The sequence below is a fragment of the Polyodon spathula genome, chromosome 12 (assembly GCF_017654505.1).
Source record: "Polyodon spathula isolate WHYD16114869_AA chromosome 12, ASM1765450v1, whole genome shotgun sequence".
In the NCBI taxonomy this organism is placed as follows: domain Eukaryota; kingdom Metazoa; phylum Chordata; class Actinopteri; order Acipenseriformes; family Polyodontidae; genus Polyodon; species Polyodon spathula.
This window is the reverse complement of record NC_054545.1, coordinates 2,759,912-2,779,312: the sequence shown is the minus strand read 5'-3', so window position 1 is coordinate 2,779,312 and position 19,401 is coordinate 2,759,912. Positions and strand designations below refer to the sequence as shown.

At 45.1% G+C, this 19,401-nt stretch overlaps 1 protein-coding gene across 3 annotated transcripts; it reads right to left on the bottom strand.

Moving 5' to 3' along the window:
- Window positions 1-979: 979 nt before the first annotated feature.
- On the bottom strand, window positions 980-19,188 carry LOC121324331 (cyclin-dependent kinase-like 1). Of its 3 annotated transcripts, none has more exons than XM_041266057.1 (10): window positions 19,071-19,188; window positions 15,250-15,575; window positions 11,094-11,215; window positions 7,397-7,469; window positions 6,683-6,773; window positions 4,815-5,015; window positions 3,838-3,920; window positions 3,395-3,451; window positions 2,746-2,895; window positions 980-2,200 (listed from the first exon to the last, which is right to left on the bottom strand). In XM_041266057.1, the coding sequence occupies exons 2-10, from the start codon at window positions 15,415-15,417 to the stop codon at window positions 2,102-2,104; spliced, it is 1,044 nt and encodes a 347-aa protein (XP_041121991.1). In that variant the 5' UTR covers window positions 15,418-15,575; window positions 19,071-19,188; the 3' UTR covers window positions 980-2,101. The 3 variants fall into 3 exon arrangements, with proteins under 3 accessions (XP_041121991.1, XP_041121994.1, XP_041121992.1); XM_041266060.1 differs by having other exon boundaries at window positions 15,250-15,527; XM_041266058.1 differs by lacking the exon at window positions 19,071-19,188 and adding an exon at window positions 16,109-16,425.
- Window positions 19,189-19,401: the final 213 nt, after the last annotated feature.

The window sequence follows — 19,401 nt, the reverse complement described above, 5'->3', positions numbered from 1 at the left end:
GGGGCTGGGTGGATGAGACTAGCTCGTTGTGTTTCATTGGGGCTGGGTGGATGAGACTAGCTCGTTGTGTTTCATTGGGGCTGGGTGGATGAGACTAGCTCGTTGTGTTTCATTGGGGCTGGGTGGATGAGACTAGCTCTTTGTGTTTCATTGGGGCTGGGTGGATGAGACTAGCTCTTTGTGTTTCATTGGGGCTGGGTGGATGAGACTAGCTCGCTGTGTTTCATTGCGGCTGGGTGGATGAGACTAGCTCGTTGTGTTTCATTGGGGCTGGGTGGATGAGACTAGCTCGTTGTGTTTCATTGGGGCTGGGTGGATGAGACTAGCTCGTTGTGTTTCATTGGGGCTGGGTGGATGAGACTAGCTCGTTGTGTTTCATTGGGGCTGGGTGGATGAGACTAGCTCGTTGTGTTTCATTGGGGCTGGGTGGATGAGACTAGCTCGTTGTGTTTCATTGGGGCTGGGTGGATGAGACTAGCTCGTTGTGTTTCATTGGGGCTGGGTGGATGAGACTAGCTCGTTGTGTTTCATTGGGGCTGGGTGGATGAGACTAGCTCGTTGTGTTTCATTGCGGCTGGGTGGATGAGACTAGCTCATTATACAGAACAGTGTTTGCGTTGCATGTGTTAAGAACCCCAATAGAAACATGTCAAAGCACGACATTCATTTCAATGATGAGTTCTGATTTTGTGTGTTTCCTGTAAGTGAGAGACACGCAGGGTCTCTAAGTGGTGAGGAAACAGCTGTGAACGTGTTTTGCAGGATCTCGTTTGCTGCAGAGATTGGAATAATGCATCTGTATGCTAATGCGTGTTTTGCTTTGACAGGTGCCTGCTATTTTAGTTTATTTGTTTCTGCTTTGTGCAAGAAATCTGAATGTAAAAACGATCCTCAAATGCCTATAGACAGCCATGCTGACAACTGAACTGTGTTTGTGTGAAGGGGGTACCTCATTAAATAAATCAAATCAAACAAGCTATTTCACCACAGATTTAATAAAGCACTTTACAAGCTGTTTTATTTTTTATATTCAATATTTGTATTTGATACCTCTTCTTCGTTACTCAATACAAAAAGTACAGCTAGATATAGACACACATTTTATATATACACAAATCCAAAGTCTATGATTTGAGTGGATTTGCTAAAAATAATAATAATAATATTATTAATGTGATTTATTATTATTTTGTTTAATTTGGCATGTTGTGGTCCTAACAACCAAGGAAAAATATCTAATAATTCCAATTTGCAGTCCTGGCCATGCGAGACACAGATAAACAGACGCAGCAGCAGCTCTCTGACAGACGGCTGCTCTCGCAGACAGGACAGAATTCTGGGGAGGATTCGCTGAGTTTCTCAATCCAAAAATCTGTATTTTTGTGCTCAGTAAAAGTCCTCATAGTGGTATAATGCAGTTGTTGTGTGCATCCCCAGCTGTAACATGGCAAAGCTTTTTGTTTCCCTATAAAAGTAGCCAACAAGGCAATTGAAATGTGAGGGGTTTGTAATTGCACAGAAAGACAAGGCAAGCCAATCTGATTATCCAAGGGGTTGAGCTGACACTGAACACTGCTCAGCCGATTTCATCAGCTTCTACAGTGTTGTTTAACATGAAGCCCCTGTCGTGGTCCCTATTAGGACCGTTTTGACCACTATGCATAGGATTTGGTTTGCCCATGCTTTGCATAAAAATACATTAAAAGTATCGATTGGCAAACTTTAGTTGACGCACTGTACTGCAAGTAGATTGGTTGAAGGCAGCATGGTTCTGCTTTGCCCAGCGTGTCGGGTATGAAATGTATCCGCGGAACTGTGTTTAGAGTACCTTGTCATCACAGACGCACAAAGACTAAAGAAATCATTACATCAAGGAGGAAATAAATAAATATCAGTGCCCAGGAGAACCCCATCGGACTGCAGCCCCTCTCAGAACCGCCAGTCTTCATTGGTCTCACTGCACTGGAAAAACTCAACACCTCTTTGCTTTGTGTTGTTTTTTGATATTGCAGTAGGTGCTTGTGTACACCTGCCTCGCTTGTTTTCCAGCCCTCCCGAGTCCCTGCCGGTGTCCTGCCCTGCAGGCTTCGCTGCGTGGGAGTTAGATGTTGGGAAAGTGGTAATTGAATTTCCTCAAGTTGTAGTGCTTCTTACTGTCCGAAGATGGGAATATGTTGCTGCTGGTGAGCTGAGGCAAATACTGAAAAACGGGGAGATAGAGATAGATAAATAAATAATTAAATGTAATCGTTTTAACCCTTCATTTGGTTTTAATAAATAATACACATTTCATAATTATCTATGTTCAAATTAAAATAGAGCTATCGCAGTGAACTCCCAATACTCTGTAAAAGTGTACTTCATACAGGCAGTAAACTTTACATACATTAATAACCCATCTCTAAACGTGTTAATAAAAAGCTGTTGCTAACTGGTAGCAGCTCATAACAATGAGATTTCAATAAGGCCTCGCCAGATATGTCATGGTTTATAGTGACTGTATAAAGTAACATAAGTATAGGTCATGTATTCATTCTTAATAATAGGGTCACAGAAATTCCCTTTTAAGATTTCTCCTAATTCATTGGTAGCATGTGATTGGGGTACTGCGTTTATCTGAGAGAGAGAGAGATTGTCCAGTTATACAGTACGAGTGGCGTTTTTGTTTTCCAGCCTGTTTGAGTTGAATGGAGTATTGGCACGTGAGCGCCCCCTGCTGGTCCAGCACTGGCTCATATCACTCACCCCGGGCGGGAGGTGTTTGCGTGGCAGTCTGGCCCTCCTCTTGGTGGCGCGCTCCTGCTCCCTCCCCGCCGCCGCCTCGCTGTCAAAGTACGGGTGCTCCAAGAGCTGACCACACGCCAGCCTCTCCGCAGGGTCCATCCGCAGACAGCCCTGGAGAGAGAATGGATTCAGACAGCGTCTACAAACACAGACAGCCCATAGGCTGTGGAAATACAAAGTGTTAAACACAGATTATATTAACCCCGTTTTAAACAAATAGATTTTCCCACCCTTTATTCTACCCAGATCAAATGTTGCCCCACCACTCACTGATCACTGATCTGCTACCAAGAGAAACAAAGCTTTTAAAAATGATACAAAAACAGAAAATACACTACAGTGCAGAACGCCACTTAAAGTCCCTATACTTGTCAGGAAAGAGGCCGAGCTGAATGGAGCTCTCTCCTATCAGAATGTTTATGTGCTGGAGTTGGGCTTTCCTGTGTGGGTGGATGATGGGTGGGTTTCTTTCACATTACAGTTTGTGCAGAGCTGCTATTTGTATTCTTACTGTGTGTGCGATCAGAGCAGAGGCTGTGGTTAATAAGCAACAATGCGCGTTTCTCCAAAGTAACCCTTTGCATGTTTTATTGTTAGTCTTCTTGCCTACCTTCATTAACCCCAGCGCCTGGGAAGAAACGCCCGGGAATCTCAATTCTAAAGGTTCCTGCAGGAAGCAAACAAACAAACAAAAAAAAAACACAAGTTACAAAACGGAAAACAGAACCCATCAGCACTCCACAAGTGCATGCACTGAAGATACCGGAGACAGTGTGAGCACAGCTGTATGGGTTTGAGCCTGTAGGGCTAAATGGGAACGTACCTGCCTTTGCACAGCTGTAGGGGGTCTGCAGATAGCATGAAGCTTGCTACTTTATCACTGTTTTTTTCTTTCTTTTTTTATTGGAAGCTGCCACATACCCTAACTGGACACCATAAGGTTTTGATCAGCAGTAAACTCAACCTAAGAGAATGCAGAATTCTCGTTGGTGAAACCATTCTGTTCCAGAACACTGACAGCACATGGAGCAGGACTCCCTGCTCGGTTCTTACCATGTTGTCTGGCACAGGGATGCTGACTCCACTGAAGAACTGGTTAGTACTGAATGCCTGCTGATGCCTAGGAATGAGATCACCTGCCAACACAGAACAGACAGTGAGAAATGAACCAGCATTATTTTGTGACAAACTAATTAATCGATTGAATTGAAATTTGCATCCTGGTCACCCAAGCTAGCCCCTTAACTGATGTGCAAACGTGTGAATACGCTTGCATGGGTGCTTAACACAGCGTTTATATGCAGTAGCATTGCCTCCCCTGGCCTGCAGGGGTCAGTGTTATTCATAACAGCACTGCCATCACTGAGGGGATTTCATACAGAGCCGATTTATTATCCTCTGTTATTGAGATGTTGCTGTGTATTCCTCCCCTGGGAGCTCCTGTCCACAGTGTGCTGGGCTCAGTAACCCATGGACACTCTCGTAAACAGGTCGTCACAACCGAAACTCAAAAAGTAAAGTTTATCCCGTTGAGCTTTAACTAAATAAATACATAAAGCTGCATGGCAACAGTTTGAGCAACAGTGACAACATTGTAATATCAGCTGTCACCGAGCTAATCAGCCCTGCATTTACACCCTGGCCATACCCATAAACAAAGGGAACCACAGTTTATCTTCAAACTAGGAACCTTGGAATCTCTTGAAAGGAACATTCTATTGTGACAATTATGACATAACCACCAGGTTTACTGCGCTGTGTTTACTTTTCTTTCTACACAGCTGAAGAAGGGCTTTTGTCCGAAACATCCTTAAATAAATTAGACACACCTGAGCTTGTTACTGTGGTTGATGAAGTTTGTGGATAAAAACCTGGAATGGGTGAAACTGCTATGCAATAGGAGTCTTATTTCCACAGGTAAAGGGAAAGGTTAAGCTTGATCTGGCACAGCTACATGTGTATTCCAATTTGAGAGCCTGTTTGCTCAGTTTGCCTCTACACCTCTTCCCCCTCCCCCTACCCCTCCTCACCCAGTGTTTTCCTGATGAGGTAGAGCTGGTCCACGTCTGATTTCCCCGGCCACAAGGGGACGCCAGAGAGCAGCTCTGCGAAGACGCAGCCGATGGCCCAGACATCCACAGGGGGCCCGTACTGTGTGTCCCCGACCAGCAGCTCTGGGGCCCGGTACCAGCGCGTCGCAACGTAGTCTGTGTAGTAATCACAGGGGCCAGCTGTGGGCAGGGGCAGTAGGGGCCACAGTTAGTACAGCCGGGGACCAGGTACATAAAGGGACAATAGATTTAAATATGCATGGGGGCACGAGCCAGCTCAAAGCTCTAAAAAGAATTTTAAAAAATACATAAAAAAACAACACAGTACAATACAAGAAAAACTGCAGACCAACGTGGAGATGGATTTTAGTTTTAATTGTGCTGTGCAGTCATCCCAGCGACAGACAGTGGTTCAGTCACAGCACTATTTAAAGAAACAGCCCCAGACCCAGCTCTTTGTTGGAATGGTTAGGGGTAGGGTTAGCATTTCCATTATGATGATACTGACAAAGGCATTAGTATGTTTCTGACTCAGTTTACCTCTAATTAAACAGGGAATGCAGAGAGCCGGGCCCAACCTCGTATTCGCATTCCCAACACGAAGGCCAGTTAGATATAGCGGGGCATCTCTGATGCTTGGTCACAAAAAACAGCTCAAAATGCACAGCCAGGTAATGGGATTCAACAGAGTGGGTCAGATTGCACAGAACCAGCAGCCCCACACCCTTCTTTATCTATTTCTCTTTGTTTGTCTCTGAAACTGAACTGCGCAAAAGGCTTTTGTGAAAGCTCAAATGCAGCTGAATGCTGAGCACCTCTGAAAGCCGAGCACAGTCAGTATCTGTAGAGCGAGTTCTCTACAAAGAGCTGCTGGAAAAACTAAACTAATCGACCAGTTCGTTCAGAAAAAAAAAAACACAAGACGGCAAATCAGGGAAGCGAGCAACGAACTGCAATTACTCGAGACAAACCCAAAAATGATCAGCGTTTGTTCAGGAGTGCGTTGCCTGTAGATAAACAGCGCACTGGTTATTATGCACATTTGTGGATAATGTTTTAGGCTTGTGACTAGTGGTAACCCATTAGTTACCAAATACAATTTTGTTACTTCTGTAATTTGATCCATTCTAAATCAGTATGTTTCGACTCTTTTAGAAGTGTAAAACAACAGCATATTTACAACCTCTATTCCCAGCCTCCTATGTTGAGGGCAGTCGAGTTTTAGAACTAGAAAGACTCCATTCAGAGCTGTTCATTTAAAGGATCCAGCGGCTGCACCAAATCGTTTATTTTCACCTTTCAGTGTTCTCAGCTTTTGTAAAACGTTTTAAATAAAAAAGCACTGTGACTGCGAACGTCGGGGAGAGGAGTGATCATGTACTGAACTGTATGAGAATATGTGCTGCGTTGTTTTTGTTTAGTGTAGAAAGGGCACTTTCAGTACACAATTAATAGCATGTTGCGTGTGTGTTTGTACTGACACTGATCTGCTCAAGTTTTTGTTCCACTTAAAGAGGTGGAGCACTTTTGCACAAAAGCAAAAAAAAGCTTGTAACACTGGCTCCATAGCCCTGGCTACCACACTCACCGTGCAAGCCAGCCATTTTTGCAAAGTAAGCCTTCTTTTAAAACGAAAGCATGGGTGTGTCTGAAGTGCCCTTTCCCCCTGTGTGATTGCAGCAGGGAATAGCTCTTCCTGCAACACTGCCCTCAAAGCCTGTGCTGTTCTAGTCATTTCACAAGCAGCATTTTCCTCTGGCTGATTCCAGATGGGCTCAACCACAGGGTTTCAATGCATCCTGGTTCCTGCCGCTCTTATTGCTGATATGAGAGTCTCTTGAACCTACTCAGTATCCTGGCGAATCCGAAGTCACACAGTTTAATGACCTGCTGTCTGGTGATGAGGATGTTCTCTGGCTTCACATCCCTGTGAATGCACTGTAACAAACAAACACAATTCATCCATTAGCCTCCAGATCATGGGGAGTGCATAGCCAAGGTTGATAGAGCAGTCCAGTCTCAAACATGCGTTTCTCTAAGTACAGCTGGTCCACCTGAGTGTAACCATTAACCCAGCCCCTCTGTAGCACTCTGCCCACAGTGAATTTCACAAGCAGGTAATTACAGTGAAAGGGAAAGTCCCATCTGGATTTTGCACACACTCTTAGCAAGCAGGGACAGAATCCCCTGGGGTGCTTGGCAGCCGTGCCATACTCTTAGCAAGCAGGGAGAGACTCCCCTGGGGTGCTTGCCTGCCATGCTATACTCTTAGCAAGCAGGGAGAGACTCCCCTGGGGTGCTTGCCTGCCATGCTATACTCTTAGCAAGCAGGGAGAGACTCCCCTGGGGTGCTTGCCTGCCATGCTATACTCTTGGCAAGCAGGGAGAGACTCCCCTGGGGTGCTTGCCTGCCATGCTCGTTGTTTTTATGCCTCATGGAAAAACAGTTACCAGGCCAGTATGGCCCTGTCGTGTCTGCCTTGACTTTACTGCCAGCCAGCCCTATAAAAGGAGAATCCAAATAAAAAGTGTAGAATAGAAAGAAACAGCTGCAGACTTACGTTCTGTTTGTGGCAGAAGTTTACAGCCTGGAGCGTCTGCCAAGTTATACTCTTCACCAGGTGCTCCGGTGCCCTGAGAGACGAGAAAGAGCAGAAATGAACAACGCTGCCGATTTAAAGACCTGCCCCTCTCGTCCTTTATTAAACAAAAGGAAAGACAGGAACAGTTATTTTTCCCATGAAACAATACAGTACAGTATCGCCTGGATTTCCATCCCTTTGTTTTCTGCTAGATGTACCCTTATAAAGGTTTACAATGTTATTTAAACACTACGTTTGCACTTTACCAGGCTTCCCTGCCCATTTTGCACTTGTTAAAATTTGAAGAATGTTGATTCTTCGCTTTTGCAAAACAAAGTTTCAATAAAATAAAACACTACAACCCCATGAGTGAAAAAAAGTACTAAATTATACAGAAATGTTTTTTGTTTGTTTGTTTATGCATAGAAAGCACACTTTCAATACAAAATGAACGCAGTATAACACGCTGGATTCCCTGTTACAATGTGCATGCTGTCAGTCTGCAGTGTGTGATGCTCTGCACAGCCTTGTTTAAACACAGCATGCTGTCAGTGCAGTGTGTGATGCTCTGCACAGCCTTGTTTAAACACAGCATGCTGTCAGTTTGCAGTGTGTGATGCTCTGCACAGCCTTGTTTAAACACAGCATGCTGTCAGTTTGCAGTGTGTGATGCTCTGCACAGCCTTGTTTAAACACAGCATGCTGTCAGTTTGCAGTGTGTGATGCTCTGCACAGCCTTGTTTAAACACAGCATGCTGTCAGTTTGCAGTGTGTGATGCTCTGCACAGCCTTGTTTAAACACAGCATGCTGTCAGTTTGCAGTGTGTGATGCTCTGCACAGCCTTGTTTAAACACAGCATGCTGTCAGTTTGCAGTGTGTGATGCTCTGCACAGCCTTGTTTAAACACAGCATGCTGTCAGTCTGCAGTGTGTGAGTGCAGTGTGTGATGCTCTGCACAGCCTTGTTTAAACACAGCATGCTGTCAGTTTGCAGTGTGTGATGCTCTGCACAGCCTTGTTTAAACACAGCATGCTGTCAGTTTGCAGTGTGTGATGCTCTGCACAGCCTTGTTTACAGCCTTGTTTAAACACAGCATGCTGTCAGTTTGCAGTGTGTGATGCTCTGCACAGCCTTGTTTAAACACAGCATGCTGTCAGTTTGCAGTGTGTGATGCTCTGCACAGCCTTGTTTAAACACAGCATGCTGTCAGTTTGCAGTGTGTGATGCTCTGCACAGCCTTGTTTAAACACAGCATGCTGTCAGTTTGCAGTGTGTGATGCTCTGCACAGCCTTGTTTAAACACAGCATGCTGTCAGTTTGCAGTGTGTGATGCTCTGCACAGCCTTGTTTAAACACAGCATGCTGTCAGTTTGCAGTGTGTGATGCTCTGCACAGCCTTGTTTAAACACAGCATGCTGTCAGTTTGCAGTGTGTGATGCTCTGCACAGCCTTGTTTAAACACAGCATGCTGTCAGTTTGCAGTGTGTGATGCTCTGCACAGCCTTGTTTAAACATGGCAGCACCATTAGTCACCTGTATGAATTATTGATTCCATCTGAAAGCTGGGGGTGTTTATTTCAGCGAGATTAGAATTCCTTTTCTTTTCGCTGGGCTGACTCTCACAATATTTCACACGCTGATCGGACTGACAGCAAGTGTTTTCTGAAGTCATCAGAATGCAGCTCAACCTTTTTAAAAAGAGAACGGTACTGCTCACAGCTCCTGCACCCAACCTGTCAGCACGGATTTTAAACAACTACTGCTTCTAAAAACTACAAAAACGAAACCTACATTTGCTCTGACTTCCCTTTTAACTGCGGCGTATTGCAGTAAAAGCACTGCAAAGCATAGTAAGAGGATGTTACATTACAGCAAACCTAAGCGTAGCAATTTCTAGATGATGTTTGTGCTTATTTGGGTGCTTGTGTTGCCAGTCAGCATGAGCGTGGTGAAACACGTCGCTTACATTTCGCTTACATTTCTCTCTATTTTTTTTTCTTTTTTTTTTACAGCCCGTGAACCAACTCAGTAGCCCCAGCTCAGACGTAACAAACGTTTCTAATTAAAAGGCACTCCTCTGGGCTTCACAGGAACTGTAAAATAAAAAGAGGAGGAGAAAGAAAGCCGTCAAGGTCATTAACTTTTACAAGACTCTCCTGGAATTCCAGCGCTGGGAAAAGGGCAAGACAAGCAGCCTGACACTGTGCTGCTCCCTCAACCCCTTTCTGCTGAACTCCAATCCAAGCCCTTAGGGCCCTAGCAGCAGAGTTCTAAGAGGAGCTCTTCAGAAAGGCATGTACGACAAGAAAAACAGAAGAGCATCAACTACCGCACAGCGTTTTCTCTGACTAGAATTCCTGCTATCACAGCACTGCAGTAAGCTCAGCATGCTGGCTGCATGGATTACACTGATATATTACACAGCGAGCCAGCCAGCTCAACAGACCCGCACCCCACCCCATCTGCACCCTCGCCTTGCGCAAAAACAAACCACTATCTCAGCTCCCCCTTTTCTTCCCTTCCTGCTGAAGTCAAAGTCAGGCCTGGACGTTTTCAAATGGACCAACACCCCACCCCCAATCATCGGTCCTCTCCCGTCACCTTGCACTTTGAAAAACCCCTCAGCTCGCCCGTGTCCCAGCTCCCTTTCCTTCTCCTTGGATTTTTATCAGCAGAGGACAGGCTGGCCTGATGCGCCCGTCATAAATGCCGCTTCTCGCCACAATGGTGCTTTGTTGACTTAGGGGACCCCCCCATCAATCAGCCCTGTAGTTAATTCAAGCCCAGTGATCACTAAATTCAACCCCCACCCCCACCCCTCACCCCCCCACGAATAACGAAGCTGTGATACCCTGACACCCCGGCCCCGAGCTGCCAAGAATCACCCACAGGACTGAAAACACAGCGGATCGGAACAAACACGTCATTCACAGCCCTGTCAGTGGGAGATGCCCCCTCACCCCCGCCCTGCACACAGGCTGCAGTGCCCCGCAACACTGACCGTCCTGCCGCTCGGGAGCATATCGTAAAAATGCCGCGACAAACAGGAGGAGCTCCCTGGAAACAGCTAAACAATGCCCTCTGCCACTCGGAAGGTTTGCAGCCTGGATCCACAGTACAAAAGAGTGTGAACCGTGACTACAATCCCTCGCCTTCGCTCTTATCAGCATTAGCATTAATACTGCCAGTGCCATAAACACATCAAGGGACACTTCGTCATAACAAGATTTAGGAGTACTGCAATCAGCTGTGCTAGGCTGTGCCGGGCTGTGCCATGCTGCACTGGGCTGTGCTCTGCTGTGCTCGGCTGTGCTTGGCTGCGCTCGGCCTGGCTGTGCTCGGATCTGCTGTACTACTATGTTGGGCTGTGCTGTGCCGCGCTGTGCCGTGCTGTGCCGTGCTGTGCCGCGCTGTGCCGCGCTGTGCCGCGCTGTGCTGTGCTGTGCCGCGCTGTGCCGCGCTGTGCCGTGCTGTGCCGCGCTGTGCCGCGCTGTGCCGCGCTGTGCCGCGCTGTGCCGCGCTGTGCCGCGCTGTGCCGCGCTGTGCCGCGCTGTGCCGCGCTGTGCCGCGCTGTGCCGCGCTGTGCCGTGCTGTGCCGAGCTGTGCCGAGCTGTGCCGCGCTGTGCCGCGCTGTGCTGTGCTGGGCTGTACCGGGCTGCGCGTCAGGTCTCTTACCCTCGGGGGTAGCGGTCCAGCTCGTTCAGCACTGTGTGGTCGCAGTACTCGAACACCAGGTGCAGCTTCCTCTTGCGTCGGAACACCTCGATCAGATTCACCAGGTTCGGGTGCTTCAGTTGCTGGAGAACAGAACAGAGGAAGAGAAAAATCAAGAGAGGAAAATACTAATCACTACTCTGCTGTTTTACAAAGATCACTGGCCAAGCAGGACGAGACACCAGTGGGGTCCAGTCAACTCATCTCAATCCAGCAGAGTGGCAAGGTGCCGTCCCTTTTATTAGTTATGTTTTATTATCTGTGTTGTATTATTATGATGATGTATATTGTATTCGTTTGCAGATGGAAGAAAGATGGTCTCGTACGGTGTAGCTGATGGGGCTGAATCCCCATCCCAGTAAAGCCCATGGGAATGTGGCTGGAGCCTTGATAAGGTCATTGTCTAATAGGTAGCCACTAATCCGGGCTCAGACAGAGAGCTGCTGTGAGGAGAAATAAGGATAAAAAGAGCCTCAAAGGAACTTGTTTTACACGGAGGAATTATTTGTTATTTCCCTGTTCTGTTTGGCCAGCGTGCCCTTTTCTTTGTGTTTTGTCTGTTTTAAACACCCTGAGCGCAGCCACAGCGCCTCAGTTTCATCTGTACGTTTCTGTTTGTTTCATTTCCTGGTTTGACGTCACCACCCACACGCACCACTCTAGCCATCTGTGACAAGCAGTCATTCAAAAAGCATTCGGATGTGGATTTTGTGAAAACTAGCATCTCTAATAGTGTGTGTGTGTGTGTGTGTGTGTGTGTGTGTGTGTGTGTGTGAGTCTCTGAAACGCATTTTAAACTTTTAAATACAATTCCACAGAGGGATCTTTGGATCAGTGTGTCTCCTCACAACGCTGTGCCCCTGAATATTCACCAGGACATTATTTGTCATGAAGAGTAATAAAACAGCAGAAAGCAGAAACGTGCCCAAATCAGAAATAAAACAACCCACACATTTAATTTAGGGGCTTGTGATTTGTTTTAAATGTCTTCTTATTCATTTTAGAAATGCAAATTATGTTTTTTTTTTCTTCTTTCAGATTCCCTAATGATGATTTAGAGTAAACAGCTGAGAATTTAGCCCACACTCCTATACTAGTAATAATGTTAAAAATACTATTGTAATAAACTTATTTCTTTTTAATAACTGTCAAAGCTTTGAACAGCACGCTTCTATGTGTTATATATGTGTTTACATGTGTTATATATGTGTTTACATGTGTTATATATGTGTTTATATGTGTGCTAGATATGTGTTTATATGTGTTTATCTCTGTTATATATGTGTTTATATGTGTTTCTATGTGTTATATATGTGTTATATATGTGTTTATATGTGTTATATATGTGTTATATATGTGTTTATATGTGTTATATATGTGTTTATATGTGTTATATATGTGTTATATATGTGTTTTTCAAAATAGATCCTTAAAATGAAAGCGTGACATAAAAAACAAACAAATAAAAAAAGATGATCATCACATTCTGTCTTTGGGGTTTGTTGAAAGTATTTACTCGACTAACATCCAAACATCGTAAAACTAGAGTGATCCCTTCCTCCTAGGAGGAGCCAGGTCTTACTTCACCTTGTTCAATGCCTGGGGTGATATTACCAGGAAGAATGCCAGGTGCTTTCCAGTCCCCCGCTTCACACAAACACATGCAGGACAAGCTGCGGGGCCCTGTGTTTACAGACAGCTCCTGTACCCCAGCTTGCGTCATCGGAAAACGATTTTCACTCCACCAGTTTTTACTTGATTACACCACCGCTCAGAGAGACAAGCTGTCACACGTTCAAATAAACAGCCTCGGGAAAACAAGAGCAAACAAGCACACAAACAAACAGGGCTCTCCATAGTCAACCTGCCGCCGCCCAGCTCAGGGCTTTAGACACACTTTCCATCTCACTATGAAGAGACTCCCTGTTAGCCTTGCCCCTGGGGCATCTCTACTGGCATTATGGGATGCTCAAGGGTAATTCATTACTACAGACTGCGCAAAAATGAGGCACAGACGCGGCAAACCTTTCAACAGAAGCAATTACACGGGCCGCAGAGAAGAAACAAAATAATCTATTCGCCGGGAGGCAGGGTCAGTTGCTGATTTTGCAGTGTCTTTATTAGAGACATGAGGAGTGAAAATAAAGGGGATAATCCACTGGATCTAGACAATGGGTCCATCGAAGATTCAGCTGCCATCTAAATCAATAACAGAAACTGCAGGATCTCAATTTAATTTGCAAACATCTTATTGAGAATACATGCCTAGAGGAAGAAGAAACAGCACGGACAATCTGTGCTTAATAACAAACAACAACAACATGACTGATTAGCACCGGCATACCATTCAATTATGAGGACTTCGTTTTTTCTTTTATTTATTAACTCTAGCCCTGTGAGTCACATCCTTCTAAATGTGTCAAACTGCTCACAGCACATTATAAAAGGGGGACCCTGGTCATCTGGGTTCAAATTCAAACAAGCAGTCGACTCAACTTGAAAGGTCAAGCCCGGCACTTGGATAGAGTCACCTGTCAGGGAGAAAAGGCTGGAGCCACACAGAGTGGCTCCCTCCTGCCTGTCTCCCTGACCAGGCTGCAGGAGAGGGTGTAAGCAGGTCTCGCTGCTGTAAGCTGAGACCGCAGCAGTGACACACATTTCTATGAGGGGTAATAGCTGTGAAATGATCTGTCACGCGAGGCAAGAGGGCTGTGCAAAGACACGTTACTCGCACTCACAATTGTCTTGGTGAAATATTTTTTTTTAAATTTAAAAATTTGGTAGGTGTTTAATAAAATCATTCATTAACATGTTGATTTCAAAACAAGAAACGCTGTCCTTCCCTCATGTTTACATCCAAGTACCAACCAGAGCCATTAACCTCTGCGCTGTGTGTTTGTGAAGCTGAGTGGAAGATTATTATCTTCGTAATGAGCTTGTAAACTGAGAGTCTTTACTGGGATTCAGGAATCTTTCAATTTTATTTTCTGAGTGTCGATAATTCAAATAGAACTTACATAATAATAATAATAATAATAATAATAATAATAATAATAATAATAATAATAATAATAATAATAGCTTGGATGTGGAATGTCCTGCAAACTTTATAAAATCAAGTCTTGGCATAAATGTGTTTTCTTTTTCTAAATGCCTTTTCTCTGGACATGTGAAAAAATGACAAATACAACTCAGTCGGAAAAAAAAAATAATAATAATGTATTTTAAACAATAAAACATTTAAACCCGTTCTGCAATAAAACAGTGCAATCATCAGCATCATTTGCTGGCACACTTTCAAAATCAGAGCAGCTCTGAAACACTGCGCTTGTGTGAAAGAAGCACAGTATACCTTACTGTGTACCAAGCAAACCCACAGCCTGCACAAACAGAGCACAAGGAATGGACTGGCAACAGAGCAGGGTGATCTACACAATAACACCCTGTTCTGAGAACGGCTGAGCTTCAGCCTTATTGACACTTACAAAGGTAAATATTAGACAAAGGTACGTTACATACACAGAAAGCCGTGGCATACAGCACACAGAGAGATGAATGTAGATATACTAGATAGATAGTGACTGCAGATGGTTAGACACGACGACTCAAACATATACAGATCCATATCGAAGAGGTTCAGATCGTTATCGTTATTACACATTTGAAAAACGACAGCAATCGAGCCTGGCCTGGTTTAAATTCAGGGTTTTCCCCTCATTTGATAGGTGCTTTTAGAGCCAGATTATCCAAGACTCAGCTGAATTTGGTAAGCCAATACAGGGATGGGAAATAAGGCTCCTATTGCATAGCAGATTCACCCATTCCAGATTTTATTATGAGCTTGATTAGCCACAGTGTAGAGGTAACAAGCCCAGATGTGCCCTATTAAACTCATACTAAAACCAGCACTGGATCAAACTGCTGTGCAATTGGAGTCTCATTCCCATCCCTGCAGTATGCAGAGTCTAGGCTATTCTAGCAGAGTATGCCTTTTAAAGCTCATGGCAATGGAATCAAACTGCTATGCAGAGGGGGACTCTTTCCCATTCCCCTCCAATGAATACTCTCTGTACAGCGGCATCATCTGCAATCTCTCTTAAAACAAACAAGCAGGCACCTTCAGCATCCTGATTTCCCTCAGAGCGATCTTCTTAATGACAGGGTCGTCCTCGGACTCCACGAACTTCTTGATGGCCACGATCTGTCCCGTGTCTCTGTTCCGGCACTTGAACACGACCCCGTACGAGCCTTCCCCGATCTTCCCCAGCTTCTCGTACTTCTCCATTCGCTGCTGTGGGACAGCGGCAGGGCGGCGCTCTCCTTCGGGCTTCAGGGTTAACCCTCAGTGCGGGAATCTGTCCGGGTCCTGCAGGGCGCAGTGATGTGGAGCCTCCTCTGTTGTGAAAGGATTATAAGGGGCTCCCTCTAATCAAGTTGAGAGGTCTGAAACACAAAGACTGCAATGGAACGTTCGCTCTCAACTTGATTAGCAGGATCCACCAAACACTTCTAACCATACCATGGCATTAAACCTGAACAAAAAACAGACAAAACCCTGACGTTAATGAATGCCCTTCATCTGCATCGATCATGCTGTGTGTGAAACGTGTCCAATGCTTTGTCGTGGACACAGAGTGTGAGATCTACACTCAGCAGAATAGAAGCAGGTCTGCAGCTGCTGCTAACAGGTTCCAATGGGAATGTGATTTTTTTTTTTTTTAATTATTATTTTATTGTTACATTATATTAATATACTATACAATGCTACACTCCAGAACAATGAAATTAATACATTTGCAATTACAAAGAAACCTTTAATGACCATCTGTTTGTCTAGGGGTGATTATCGTACTGTGGCACAGGACCAAAAGCTCTACGGAAAAACCAAATGCCTCCTAAATGATGCATAGATGTGTCCTACAGTTCCCAGATACACGCACACAGGTTTGGAATCGAGTGTTGAATAGTGACGCTACCTTTCCATTAATCCTTAGAGCCATGCCAACATTCTGCTCTGACCTCACAGAAATACACTGTAGCACAGCCAAAGCCATTCAGCTGTGCGTTAGGTCTTACCGGAAAAATAAAATACATAAATACAAAAATAAAAACAGGGTCACTGTTCTTGAAATAGAAAAACAATCGTCTTACTGGAGGGAGTCCCAGCTGAGTGGAACTGGAAAAGCTCTCTCTTTTTTTTTTTTTAACACGATGAATATTTTATGAGCGACTGAAATAGCTGCCCGATGGATTCAAGACACGCATCCAACAATGAGTCTTAAAATAGGGCAAGCGCGGCAGTGCGTGCTCACCTGTTGTATCCAGTGTCACTATAAACGCACACAATGTACTGTACTGGGGTGTGGTTTTTTGTACAGGGTTAACACAAATGTATTAATAATGACCGTACTTGTAAACAGCACGATTCTCAAGCACATGTTTGCAGAGGCTGGAAGCTGCACTTGATATGTGACGGAGTGATTAGAACCAGTAGAAAATCTACTGTCAGCAGTCTTGTTCGGGTTTCCTCCTCCAGATTGCACTGTCAATCCAATAAAACTGCGGTCAGGAGATTAACACCAGATTAACACTGCTTCTACTGCACTGACTGTTAGAGAAAGAGCGCTGCTTCTACTGCACTGACTGTTAGAGAAAGAGCGCTGCTTCACTGCACTGACTGTTAGAGAAAGAGCGCTGCTTCTACTGCACTGACTGTTAGAGAAAGAGCGCTGCTTCTACTGCACTGACTGTTAGAGAAAGAGCTGACTGTTAGAGAAAGAGAGCTGCTTCTACTGCACTGACTGTTAGAGAAAGAGCGCTGCTTCTACTGCACTGACTGTTAGAGAAAGAGCGCTGCTTCTACTGCACTGACTGTTAGAGAAAGAGCGCTGCTTCACTGCACTGACTGTTAGAGAAAGAGCGCTGCTTCTACTGCACTGACTGTTAGAGAAAGAGCGCTGCTTCTACTGCATTGACTGTTAGAGAAAGAGCGCTGCTTCACTGCACTGACTGTTAGAGAAAGAGCGCTGCTTCTACTGCACTGACTGTTAGAGAAAGAGCGCTGCTTCTACTGCACTGACTGTTAGAGAAAGAGCGCTGCTTCTGTTACTGCTTCTACTGACACTGACTGTTAGAGAAAGAGAGCTGCTTCACTGTTGTTAGAGAAAGAGAGCTGCTTCACTGCATTGACTGTTAGAGAAAGAGCGCTGCTTCTACTGCACTGACTGTTAGAGAAAGAGCGCTGCTTCACTGCATTGACTGTTAGAGAAAGAGCGCTGCTTCTACTGCACTGACTGTTAGAGAAAGAGAGCTGCTTCTACTGCATTGACTGTTAGAGAAAGAGCGCTGCTTCACTGCAGAGAAAGAGCGCTGCTGACTGTTAGAGAAAGAGCGCATGCTTCACTGCACTGACTGTTAGAGAAAGAGCGCTGCTTCTACTGCACTGACTGTTAGAGAAAGAGCGCTGCTTCTACTGCACTGACTGTTAGAGAAAGAGCGCTGCTTCACTGCACTGACTGTTAGAGAAAGAGCTGCTTCACTGCACTGACACTAGAGAAAGAGCTGCTTCACTGCACTGACTGTTAGAGAAAGAGCGCTGCTTCTACTGCACTGACTGTTAGAGAAAGAGCGCTGCTTCACTGCACTGACTGTTAGAGAAAGAGAGCTGCTTCACTGCAGAGAAAGAGAGCTGCTGACTGTTAGAGAAAGAGCGCTGCTTCTACTGCACTGACTGTTAGAGAAAGAGCGCTGTTTCACTGCATTGACTGTTATTGACTTACTGCACACCATATACCCCGGCGAAGAGCCTCCTCCCCCGGCTCCACACGCGTTTAAACTGGACGCGCTGCCTCTGTTTACCGCCCTCTTTAGAAGGGGGTTTTGAGCCCGTTTACAAGCTGGGATATAAGAACGGCCGCTTCCCCGAATATCCTGCCAGCTAAAGCGCAGACGCGCGTAGGCTGCACGTATCTGTATCCTAACAGGGGGTCACAAGGAGACTGCTGATAAAAGCGGCTTAAATGGGCTGTTAGAAAGTGTTTTGTAAGTTTAGCCATGCTGCGACAGGTATGTGCTGCCTCCAGAATATATACACTGCTGTGCACATCACACACCTCGTTTAAATAATAATAATAATAATAATAATAATAATAATAATATACATTCTAAATCAAGTCTGACAGAATTAAACTATTATTATGCAGCTGATTATAAACACCTAAAGCATTTAAATACTTTACAATGTAAAGTTTATTTTGATAACTTGTGTACAGTTGAAAAACAAATTACACTAAAATGTAAATTTACAGAGCGTTCCGTTTGATTTCTGTTATTTTAAACGTTTGCATTGACGGTGTCGATTGGCTGACACAGCTAGAGAACGCAGTCTGTGACTCGGCGCCGTTTCATTTCCAATGCAGCCTCACTATATACACCGTGCCGAACGCGAGTACAGCACGGCTGCGTCTTCACAACTACACAACGCCTCACACCACAGAAACACACAGAGCCTCGACCCGCACTGCCAGCCGGCTTAAAACGAGACTAATAACAACACGCCAGAAAAATATACGGAAAACAACATGCTCAATACAGAAGTAATTACAAAAAACATGAATACAGCCGCTTCTCCTTAGCTAATACATAAAAACAGCCGCTAAAAATAAAAACAAACACAGAGTATGAAAGCCATGCGTGAACCAGTTCAGCGGAGAGAAGGTGGCTTAGCACTTTGTGCTCGTGTAAGCAAAGCACTAATTTACTATACTGCAGCGGTATCAAATAATTCACAAACAACCCGTGCCCTGCAGATAATCCCCAACTGCGGTCTCGCAAGCAATAACGACCACAGCACTTCAGTTAGCAGCCGGTAGCCCTGCACATACTGAAATGTAAAAACAAAGACAGAAAAACAGCAATAATGATAATAATAGCAGGCACCTTTTTGTCCTTAGTTTTGTAGTTCTCGCCTTGCAGTAGTGCGTGTGCCTCTCGCCCCGTGTGGATGGAGACGGGGTGGGTTGCGTGTATATGTGTCTGTTAGAGGTTTTTTTTTTTTTTTTTTTTTTTTGGCTCATGGATACTGTTCAGCCGGTACCCATAGGAACTGCGGCGTGAGCTCCACCCCTCCAATCGGCACAGTTCAGCAAGAGAACAGCGCAACACTGCAGTCTGAGCGAGGGGGGAGGCAGGCAGGGAGGCGGAGTGCGCCTGGTTATTGGGAACGCCGCTTGAAACACAGAGGGCAACACGACACACACCCTTAACACTA

Excerpts from the sequence above, each read along its gene's own strand:
- LOC121324331 (XM_041266057.1), bottom strand. The coding sequence starts at position 15,417 with ATGGAGAAGTACGAGAAGCTGGGGAAGATCGGGGAAGGCTCGTACGGG. Across the intron at positions 5,016-6,682 it reads CGGATTCGCCAGGATACTGA|CTGGCCCCTGTGATTACTAC; the intron begins GTAGGTTCAAGA and ends CCCTGCCCACAG. Across the intron at positions 2,896-3,394 it reads AGGCGCTGGGGTTAATGAAG|GGCTGTCTGCGGATGGACCC; the intron begins GTAGGCAAGAAG and ends TTCTCTCTCCAG.